At 47.0% G+C, this 11,793-nt stretch overlaps 1 protein-coding gene across 1 annotated transcript in view; it reads left to right on the top strand.

Annotated features, from left to right (window-relative positions):
• Positions 1–4,901: 4,901 nt before the first annotated feature.
• The window catches only part of BNC1 (basonuclin 1), a 28,912-nt gene continuing 22,020 nt past the window's right edge, over positions 4,902–11,793 (top strand). Inside the window, exon 1 of the mRNA XM_032264780.1 lies at positions 4,902–5,080. Coding sequence (XP_032120671.1) covers positions 4,982–5,080 — 99 coding nt within the window. The 5' untranslated portion in view covers positions 4,902–4,981. The remainder of the gene's footprint in view (positions 5,081–11,793) is intronic.

The raw sequence follows: 11,793 nt of genomic DNA, 5'->3' as shown, positions 1-11,793 counted from the left end.
AGGCCATGGCGAACAGTCTAAATGAGAAGCTAACCTCATACAACCCAGACATACCAAAACAATGGTAGCCAAACTTTCAATATCTATTCTAAGCATTGCACTTGAAAAAATAATTGTAAGCCTTCAACTCGTCTGTTTCAGAAATGAGTATTTTTCTGGCTGCAGAAGATGCCACTGAGGCTCACAAGTTGCATCACTGGCAGACACATTCAGGCAAGCAGTTAGAATCAGGCCTGGGTTTGTCTTCGCTTTGGAATTTACTATTGTATTTAACACTTCCTCACTGACTTCTCCCTCCCACCACCCCACTGAGATTTGGCAATCTTTGGCAAAACCCAAAATGCCAGGCATAGTGCATTCACCGCTGTATAGAAGGACTGCAGGGTATTTTGCTCCCTTGTGCGAGAGATTGAGGAACAGGAACAATTCTTTGCCACCAAAACCCTGGACTACCTTTGGAATGGCCTCATCTCCTCTCCCTCAAAAGGGAGCAGCCCCGGAGCTGAAGAGGAGAAAACTGTGACACCTGTGTCAGGTTTGTGGCAGGCCAGCCTGCCCCGAAGCAGGCAGCTGCGTGGGGGGGCCAGTTTGGCCCAAGTGCTGCTTAGTCAGGCTCTAACACCTCGCCAAGCTGCAGATGTGCCCAGACCTGCCACCACCAGGTGTCTGTCTCTGGGACAGGGAGCTGACGGCACAAATGTGACTCTTGCCTCCTGCTGTTTCCTGACACCTCAGAGGAATGAGGAGGACTCAGGAGAAAACACCGCAGAAGGCCACCAGCAGGACTACTGCTCTCTGCCCACCTTGCTATGTCAAAAGCCTTTGCCTGCCCTGCCCCTTTGGCCCTCACCCTGTCCTTCTGCCAATGGCCCCAGGGCTGGCTCCTCCTTCAGGTCACTGGTGGGCTCAGGTGAGAGGCAGCTACCTCCTCAGGCAGATTACCTGCTTGCCTGACCTGCTGTAGTATGATGTTCCCATTGTTAGTGCCCAAACTTCCATAGCTAAAAGGTATTGTTGTTGTTGTTTTTCTAATAGAAAAGATTCCCATGATTTAAAATATTCTTTAATTAAAAATTTTTCCAAGCTCATCTGTCCCCACTGGGGAAAAACTTCTTGTGAGAATTAGTTTCCTAAGAAGTGGCTATTCTGTATTTAACAGAATTATTTATTAACAACCGGAGGGGGTCTTCTAGGGTGTAAATGTTAGAAAGTTTTACCTGCCGGGGCCGGGCTCGGTGGCTCAAGCCTGTAATCCCAGCACTTTGGGAGGCCGAGGTGGGTGGATCACGAGGTCAAGAGATCGAGACCATCCTGGTCAACATGGTGAAACCCCGTCTCTACTAAAAATACAAAAAATTAGCTGGGCATGGTGGTGCGTGCCTGTAATCCCAGCTACTCAGGAGGCTGAGGCAGGAGAATTGCCTGAACCCAGGAGGCGGAGGTTGTGGTGAGCCGAGATCGCGCCATTGCACTCCAGCCTGGGTAACAAGAGCGAAACTCCGTCCCCCCCCCAAAAAAGAAAGTTTTACCTGCCCATTTGTGGACTTTGGATCCAACAGAAAAAGGTTTTATCTAATCTCTGTGTGTTTTTGAAGAATTCCATTCAAAAACTTAGGGGGGTTATGAGCTGTTCTCCATCAGCTGTGATGTTCACACTACAAATATTTATTGCACGTCTATTATGCGCTACAATCCCAGGCCTCAAGAAAACATCACTATACAGCAGAGTGTGCAAATGAACAGCACATTGGCCAGATTCAGCTTGCAAACATTTTGAGTCATACTGTATTTATCAAAAGTTTGAATTAGTTGCCAACTTTTAAACATCATAACATTTACAGCTTCTCTTGAAAACTCAAGAAATCTGGCAAAACTGAGCCCACATTCCCAGCTGATGACAAGCAGAGTAACTACTGGCCACGTCAGACAGGCACTGGCTCTGGGTTCACATGGCCCCCCACTTCCCCCACCTCTCCCACTCACTTGCCCAGCCCCTCAGCATTTGTCATTGATTCTCAGGATGGGGAGTGACAACACACTCACCCTGAGAAATGCCTCCTCAGTGACAGAGCAACCCAACCAAGCCCTGCCTCTCAGAAGAGCTGATTCTTACCTCCTTACCATCAGGTCACAAAAATTTCATTATTTTGTATCTTCTCAATCTTTCCAATTTTTAACAAAGTTTCGTTTAGTCCATGGTAATGTAAAGTTAGGGAAGACAATCTGTTTTTATTACTGCCAAGACAAGGAAATTGCCACAAAAAGAAATGGAAAGGTTGAAACACAGAAGCAAAACGTGAGGACTTTCCAAGAGCCAGATGGGCTCTCAGAAATGCTCTCATTTGCCAGATGAAAAAGCTGAGGCCTCTAGGAAGGAAAGGCCATGCCAGACCCTACTACTGGTAACCAGTAGGAAAATAGGAAGATGGTCTGGGTAGTCTTTACCCAGCCAGTACCACACTTCTGTGTACAGGCACGGGTAGTTTCTCTGTTCTTGTTTCCATTTACATGTTTCCAAGGAATGGCAGAGAAGCCCATCAGACCTGATAAATAAATCTGAGGACTGATTTCAGAGGTCACATGGTACTATCAGGTACATGATTTAAAATGAACCTGCAAAGATTAATTAGTAAATTTTATCTCCACCTACTGATTCCCTATATGTGGGTCCAAACTGTCATATTTGAAAAAAATGTATCTGTCAATCTCAACACAGCATGTTAGAAGAGGTAGCTTCTTTTCATGTTTTCAAATTACGTACTGCCAAAATCCTTCCTGTGTTTATGGCTAGGAACGGAGTTACACAGTTGATCCTTATATTTGCTGCTGGCAGACAGTTTTAGTAAAACAAATATAATTCAGTTGCAATTAATATAAAGATAATGACCAAAACCTTCAATTCGACAGATTAAAGTTATTTAAGTGCGCCACTGCCTGGAACAGAGACATTGTGGTGTATTTATAATAAGTATAGGTGGCATTCAGTAATACTGTAACCAAGGATCCCTCTTGGTTACAAAATTATTGTACGTAACAAATTTAAGTTAATCCAAAAATTGGTTTTAGGTGCAGCAGAAAGGAAAGGAGGAGAGCAGCATTTGCTGAACAGAGACTATTTTATTTAGTCCTACCAATCTGGCCTGAGACAGGCTTTCATATCTGCTTTTATACGTGAGGAAAGTGGAGCCAAGAAAGCTGACTTCCTCAGCCAGTTTCCAGTTGCTGGGGATGAGCTATCCCTAGGTCACTCTGACTTCAAAACCAGAGGTTTGTCTGCTACTGTATCTCATAGCACAGAAGCCACTAAGATGAGTAATGACCAAAGGAGTTAAGACAAGCACACATCACAACTAGGCTACAGAATGCAACAGGTACGATGAAAGAGGCAGAAAGAAGTGCTTGGGGGTCACAACAGGGCAAGAGCACATGGAGTGGAGGCTTGGTGGATCAGGGTAGGTTTTTGAGATGTGACATTCCAGAAAGTCCTTGAAAGATCCATTGTGTTAAAAGCAGAGAAGGAGGAGCTAGAAGAAAGGCCTAAATACTAGGCCACAAAGGAATGAGAGGAAAGCAGTTTAGATGTAAAATGAATGAAGCAAAGCTACATCAAGAAGTCAGCCACATGAAAAAAAATGAATCTCCTCCCAGGACAAGGTCCATCACCAGAGGCAAGGAGACTTCATGCCTACAAGGAAAGGCACCACACCTCAAACTCAGGACACTCACCTGTGTGTCCACCTTGGGAGAGGCAGCAGGACCCGATGGATCCCAGGAAGCCCAGACACCCACACTTTCTTCCTCATGCACCCTGTTCCCTCCTTTCCCTCCTCCTCCCCTCAGAGGCCTTCCACCTGCCTGTGCCTTCCACGGCCACAGCCAGGCACACTCTGGGTGGCTGAGGGCAACTCACTTCATCTTCTCTTTCCTCTCAGAGGGAAGAAAGAGCTTTGTTTCCTTTTCAAGGATCCCCACCAGCAGCAAGGCAGGTGGAAGAAACAGAGGGAAGAGGAATCAGGACCCCCGCGCCCCCCGACCCCCAGTCTAACCTTTAGAGACTCCTTTTAAGGAGCTGAAAAGGCTGGGAGAGGCCCGCCCTGCCCCGGGGCAACAGAAACCCGGGCGGGCGCCGCTGCAGCAGCTGTGGGCGATCTCCGTCAGCTCCTGGGCTCCAGGATCCTGCGGCCTCAGCCCCGCCGCGTCTGCTCTCGGGGGCACCTCCCGTGGGCTTCTCCAGGGCACTTCATTTCATTCCATCCCTACCATCCAATAAGACGCGAACAACTTAATCCCATTTTACAACTGAAGCCACTGAGGCCCAGAGAGCACAGCCGTTCGTCCTGGGAAAGTGGTTAAACTCTTTAGACCACCCAAGGGGAGGTGGGGGGTGGGGGCCCTGTTTGAGTTACTAGGAAACCTCCTGGAGACCCCGTTTTTCCACATCCCGGGACGCTCGTCCCGCACTTTCTCGGGAATGAGGTTTCTGCGGGCGAGGGCGGCGCTGCCTCCTTCCTCCGCGGCGGTGAGACCCCGAGGGCGCCCCCGGGTAGGAGGGGAGACCGAATCATCTCCTGAGAAGAGCGCCAGAGAACTTCAGAGCATTCGCCCTTCCCCGCGAGAGGCAAACACCGACACGTCTGTGTCTTTTACCAACAAGTGCCTTCAAGCCCGGCGGGGGCAGACACCTCCGCGCCGGCCGCCGGCGAGGTCTCCGCGGTCTGCGGGGGCCACGGCCTCGTCTCAGCTGCGCTGATTTAGGGCGTTAGCGGGCCCCGGGGCGGGAGGCGGCCTCCCGGGCGGCGCAGCAGCGCCCGCGGCGTGAGGCGACGGGGCGGGGGGAGGGGCGGAGGGGCGTCCCCGGGGCGCAGGGGGCGGGCGTGCGGGCACACGCGGTGCGCGGCGGGGGCGGCCATCGCGCGGCGCAGCCCGGGCGCCGGGGGAGCCGCCCACTTCGCCGGGTCTGGCCCCGACGGCCGGAGCGTGGATGCGGCGGCGCCCGCCGAGCCGGGGCGGACGCGGGGCGGCCCGGGCCGGGGAGACGCGCCGGGAGCCCCAGTACCGCAGCGGTCGCAGGATGGCTGAGGTAAGCGCGGGGACGCTCTGCGCGCGGGGCAGGGGCCCGGACGCCCGGGGGCCCCGGCTCCCGTGAGTACCTGAGGGCCGCCCCCCGAGGGCCACGTCCAGAGGGCTGGCTGGCCACCTGCGCGGCCCCGAGGCGCGGCGGGAGGGAGCGCGGTCTCCGGCCGGGAGGGCACGCGGGGCGCTGGGACCCGTCCCCGCCCGAGGTCCCGGAGCAGACAAACGGTCTCGGCGCCGGGGCAGCGGGCGCGTCGGAGGCGCGGGCGGGCGGGCGAGGCTGTGGGAATCGGCGGGTGCCCTGCCCGCCGCCCGCACCCCAAACTTCAGCCCGGGGCGTTGGGACTTGCTGTTCCCACCTGTGGGACTCGACCCCTTCTGTCTCTCTCTTTCTTTTACCTCAGAATTTGTGAAACAGCTGGTACTTCACGCTGGCCGTCCTTCCCCCCGGGGCTGGTTTCTCCGGAGAACGGGGCGCGCGGCAGCCTCGGGTCACTGAGGAGAATTGCGGAGACCGGCGGGTGGCCGTGAGGGGGTCTCGCGTCCACCGCGGGACAAGGGTTTTTGTACAACAAAACAAAAGCATAAAAGCCACGGCTGAAAAATCGCGATGTAGACGGGTCGGGGCCGCAGAGCGAGCGCGGGCCGTGTGGGCGGATTGGGCCGGCGTCGCGCTGACCTGGAGTCCTCGCCGCGGCCACGCACCGGGCGGCGCGCCCTTCGGAAGGCGCTGGGACGGGGCAGGGCGCTCGGGCTGCGGGGTGGAAGCCGGGCCGAGCCGCGCCCGCCGCCCCGAGGTTTCCCTGGAGGGACAGGAAGTGGGCCCGGGCTGCGGAACCCGCGGCTGCGCCCGGCGCTTCCTTCGGGGGTTTGCCGGGAAGCGCCCGGACGGGAAGCCCCCGGCCCCCGACTTCGAGCTCCCTTCGCGGCCCGGCCCGGCCCGGCCTCGGGACCCGCCAGCGCCGCGCTCGCCGGTCTCGGGAGCGCCCCGTCGGTCGTGCGCTGGGAGCCGGGCGGCGGCGGCGGCGGGGCTGGAGGCTGGGGGCCGCGGGCGGCGGCGGCCACCTCGGGGTCCCCGCTGCTCCTCGGGAGCCGCCGCCCAGACCCGCAGCCCCGCCGCCGCCTGGCTTTGCCTGAGCTCCTCAGGGTTTGTCAGCCAGATGTGACAAGATTGTGGCGAGGCGAGTGGAGATCTGATACTAATCAGCGCGTAGCTCCGAGCCAAACTTCCTCAAACGCGGTGTAGAAACATGTTCTTCTCATTTAAGGCATCTCTTTGTGGCTGCGGGGCTGCCACCGCTCCGAGTCTGACAGTTACCGGGAATGCCACCTCCCAGCCTTCATTGTGTGAGTGAAGCGGTGTGCGTTCGGGGGGATCCGACACTCGGGGTTCAGTAACGTCCCCTGGTTTTATGGCCGTGCTCGCCGCTTCCTCTGAAGGCCAGGGCATTTAAATCGGCCCAGACGCCTGGTCTCAGCCAGGCCTCTGCTGTTAACACTTAAGGGGCCTAAAAGGGGCCCCACCGGTGTCCTGGGAATCCCTGTCAGAGAGAGAGAGAACATGTGTTACTGCATGGGGCCACAGAGCAGATGTAGCAACCATTTTTTTAAATATGTATTATTTTCATCAAAGCGACAAGACTTTGACTTGACAGTAAGTGAATTGAAAAACAGCGTTTGGCAGATTTTTTTTTCTGGTGTCCTTTCATTCGCTGTTTATTGTTTTAATTTGCTATTCGATTTTATGAGATCTCTTCATAAGATTCTAAGAATCTTGGACTCCCAGTTTGCAAACAGGTGTTTATGTATTAAAACTTTTGTTCAGTGATAGATTTACACTGACTCTCTTTTCAATGATCCCTTCCCAGATTCGTTTATACACCTTATTAAAACCTTGTTAAAATAGTTTATGTCAAAATAAAATTTTGTACATCATATAAAAGAACATGACTTCAGATGTTACAAATTGTACTAGATTTGATTTGTGCTTTAAAGAGGTGTGAAAAGATAGCTGCCCCTTTTGTGATGATGAATTTTGCGAAATAACTTTATTCTTTTTGGCATACTTTCAGATGGTTAAAACGAATGAGATATGAGTCATCATTTGATTTCTTATCTAATAAGTTTGCTAACTTTAATTTCATCAAGAAACAGTATTTCAAGTCAACTGTTGGTTGAACATGTTCTTGTTGTAGTTAAATGCTGAGAAGAGGTGGTGAAATCTTCACCTAGCACACTTGCTGCTCACACTTTGGGAACTCATAATTATGTTCAGGCGGCTGCTTAATTTAATTTAAATGTCATCTGTACCTATAGAGTCCCTTCAGACTGGTAAGGATTTAGGGACATTCTCCTCCTTCAGAAAGTGGTTAAAGTTGTTATTTGGCCGTTGATATCCATCAGGATGTAAAACAGTGATCTATTTGCTATGGTTGTAATTCACATTAGAAATATTGACCAACATAAAGTAATTGCCTTCGAAGCATGAGGTTTACTAGAAGGCCATTTTATTTTTATTGCATCTCCTCTATGTAGCAGTTAGGCCTGCATTCCAGGCCCATGCCCACTTTTTACACCTCAGGATCATCAGGTTGGAAAGACCATCCAACTCGATGAGAAAGAAAAGCCATACAGGTTTCCCTGTGGAACAAAATAATTGTCCCTAAGCACACACTTGTCATTTATCAATGTCTAGGGATAAGTATAAACGGGAACATTTTAAAAGTTCAGTTTGTCACTAAAATTGAACTGCAGCTTATGGGGTAGGGGGCAGAAGTGTCTTTTAGCTTCTGTATATGGCTTCAGAAGTTATTTTGACGTGGCCATTAAAAGGGATGTCCTGAAGTTTCCACAGGGTAAATTATTTACAGGAGTATGTTTCACCCCAGGGTGAATTTTCTCCTCTACAGATGTCATTTAGAGTGAGTTACTTTTGTCAGAAACTGTCCTTTTTGAGAAAACTGAAAATACCCTAGCTAAGGTGGAATCTCAGTGATGAGCCGCCCATCTTTTTGGTATCTAAAATCAAGATTTAGGGAGTGAGTACTTTTTTTTAATTACCTAATTCCAAGTATTCTACAGAAGAGTTTTTGTTTCTTTATTTTTGATGACTTCTCTGAGAGATGTTAAAGATAACTGGATTCTACTCAAAAGGAGCATCTGGAAAGCGTTTCTTTTTCCTTTTAAACTGGTTTCCACCTGAAAACCTTATTTCTGCATATCTTGTCATTCTTTGAAGTCCTTTTCCTAATTCTGGAAATTCCAAGATTCCATTGTGGCACAGACACATGCCTATTTTAGCTAAAGAGGGTAGGTATAAACAGAGAACAGACTTGTTTCTCCGGGGTCCAATTTGGGGCCTTCTCAAACCTCACATCGTTATGGGCAAACACTGTCACCGTTGCCGTCCACACATTAACTCATTATTATAAACCAGCCTAACAAATCACAGGAGGACTCTGCCTTGGGGAAATGATAATGTCATTCAGCTAATGTGAAATAAAAGAGAGATGAAGAAATAAAATGTAAGGGCCAGGTCCAAACAGTCCTGTCCATAAAGAAATAGTTGCCTCAGGTAAACTCTAATTCAGGGTTCTAACATTTTTTTCATGTAGTTACATTAGTTTGATTGTCTCCACTTACAGATTATTTGTGTGATCCTACCAAATACTTAAACCTCAAAATTTATTTCTGGCTGTACGTCAGCTTCCAGAAGTGTTGTCCATGTTCTGTAGTCCTCTAATTGTTTCTTGCGTTATTCATTATGAAAGTAAAATTTTTATACCGTCAACTCTAACATTTCATGCTACTTCATGCTGAATTTGAAGAACGTGATCAGGATGGCATAATGGCAGAATTAACTAAGTTTAATCTTTTCTTTTTTAAAAACTTAGTTTTGAAAACCTAGTTTTCACTAAGTCCCCAAAAGAAATGTTTTACAAAATTTTACGTAGAAATGTTCACAATTTTGTCTTTATTTTGTATCAGCAGCAGCAGTAGTGAAGTTGCATTGCTTATGTAATTTAGGTAAAATTATGCTAAAGTGTAAGTGTTTTGTATTGTATTTTGTTTTCTCCTCAGGTTAATTCAACTACATTCAGAAAGTTCCCTTTACATGCAAGTAATATCTTTTGGCTTTTTTGTTATCAAAGGTTTCTAAAGATTACCTCTGAGGTTTCCCAAGTTTAGGTTATAAAGGAAAAAAATATATCCATATAATTTATATTTCTGTACAGTTCTTAAATTTTTTTAAAGAAATGTTTGACTTGGCTTTTAAGGTAATCTTTGCATGTTTTTCGGCTATTTTATATACTTTCAGTTTTTGAAACTAATAATTTTAAGAAAAAAAGCACAGACATTAAATTATTTTGGCACAGGGTTTATACTTTGATTCATAGACATCAAAAGAACAAGTATTTTCCCCATCACTGTCTTTGAACTAAGCAACAAGAGAACACTACAAATGTGTCATACATACTTTAAACTCACAGGCAGACTCAGTCCAATATCTGTCACTTGAAGGAGGTCTACCTCCCACCTCCCCTTTCTCTGCCAGACCATTCTCCACGCCCTCAGTCTTCTTTGGTCTCTCATTTCATCCTCATACTTGCAGTGAGAAACCAGATTTTGTCCATTCTCCTTTAGTGTTGTATTTATATTGCAAATGCTGACTACCTGGTTTCTGAGGCTCCCACATCCCCTTTTAGCCATGTTTGTGGTAAACAGTGCCTCCCCATCGTTTAGAAAGCTAATGATCCTATGAACCCAATAAAGAGACTCCTGGCTGCCCATCTGAACACCCCAGGCCCACCTTATGTTGTCTTTCAAGGTAGGTCTCACTGCCCATAACAGAGATCTGTGGCCCAGGCTCCTTCTCCTGACACATGTGCACATGGTGAGCTTTACTTTGTACCTAGGTTTGTGGTATTTCTTACATGCACAGATGAGAGCATGCCTTCTACCTGGAGGAAGGTCTCTCCGGCCTCTCTCTACAACCTTGAATTCTCCATTTCTCCTATCTCACTCAAACTATTAAATTTGGGGGACAGTAGGAGTTTGACTTTTTTTTTCACTTTTTATTATAGAAGATTTCAAATAATCAGAATTGCTTAATGAAACTTGGTAATATGTGCTTGAGGATTCAACAGTTATCAACTTTGGACTAATTTCATTTCATCTATATTTTCTACTCACTCCTCCCCATCATAACCAACACTGGATTACTTTAAAGCAAATCCTAGGCATTATATAATTTCAGTCATGTACATTATAATATGAAGCTCTAAAATACAAAGGCTCTGTTAAAAAAAAAAAAAAAAAAAGCAATATACCATGGAGCACCTAAAAAATTGTCAATAACTGTAATGTCATTAAATTTCCAATTGGTGTTCAAATTTCCTTGATTACCTGATAAACTTTATATTACAGATGGTTTCTTCAAATCAAGATGCAAGTAAGGTCCATACATTGTCTTTTTTAATATATAGGTACTTTTTCCTTGCAATTTATTTGTTGAAAAAGCTGAATCATTTGTCCTATAGAGTGTTCCCTGGTCTGAATTTCAATGATTATTTCCTTGTGGTATCCTTTAAACATTCCTCTGTATATACCTAAATTGGAGTTGAGCAAAAGGCTTGATGCAGTTCAGGTTTGAATTTTTTGGCAACAACACCAGATGTGTGGTGGTATGTATCCTTCAGTGCAGAGGCAAATGGCCTAGTTGTCATATTTTTCATTAGGAGTTATGGAATGGTGATATTCTAGTTCTTCATTTATTTGATCCACATTCAAAGAGAATCTTTGTCTCATTAATGATTTTCTTACCTTGAAATACAGGTTATATAGAAAAGGATACATACATACTTGATTCTTTTCTTTTGTTGACCAGTTTTGAGAATATTTAGTTGGTTTCCTAGCATTTTCTAAAGGTGGCCAATGAGCTTTGTTTGAGTATATTTTGAATTCCTAGATTTTAACACAGTGAATGACTCATGCTAATATTTGACAAATCATCTTCTCTACTCTGCTGTTCTTGACCAACCCAGTTGTATGACTTTTCTTGCAGACAAAAACACGTGCTCCCCTAGTCTCAGACACCGGGAATTACTCATCTTTGCATTTCCATGAAGCGCCCCATGGTTACCAAGTACATGGTAGATGCTTTTGAAGCAAACAAACAAATAAAAACCTTATTAAGTAAATAATTATTTTGTTAAACTACTAATGGAAGATGATGGCATGATGTGTTGAGTGTCTGCCCCATGTGTGTTTCTCAAGGTCAGCTAAAATCTGACGCTCTCAGCTGCAGATAAGCTGCCTCACATTAAAGTACTTGATGGGTTTGCGCCTCCCTTCTTCTCAGTTGTCCTTATTACCTATTTTTCAGAATCCTAGTTGTACATCTGTGGGTTTGCATATTAAGAAAAAACAATGGGAAACTTAAAAAGTGAAAGAAGTGAGTGAAAAGTCAGAGGCAGGAAGGTAGGGAGCAAAAAAAATAAATAAATACAAATCTAGTTCTAATAAGAAAAGTGAGAAGTACAGAAGGAGAGCAACTCCAAAGAGCAGTGGGGTCAAGAACTAACTCCCACCCTTGAATGATGCAGTACCCTAAACCAGGAGGGCTAGCTCTGCAGCCACAGAAAGAGTAAGAATGACAGTTTCACAGCATGTTAAGAGAAGCTAGGCTCTCTACCTAGACACCAAATGTGGCCTAGCTGC

Source organism: Sapajus apella, unplaced genomic scaffold (genome assembly GCF_009761245.1).
Source record: "Sapajus apella isolate SASKATOON/1434 unplaced genomic scaffold, GSC_monkey_1.0 scaffold147, whole genome shotgun sequence".
Classification (NCBI taxonomy): Eukaryota; Metazoa; Chordata; class Mammalia; order Primates; family Cebidae; genus Sapajus; species Sapajus apella.
This window is presented reverse-complemented; position numbering and strand designations above follow the sequence as displayed.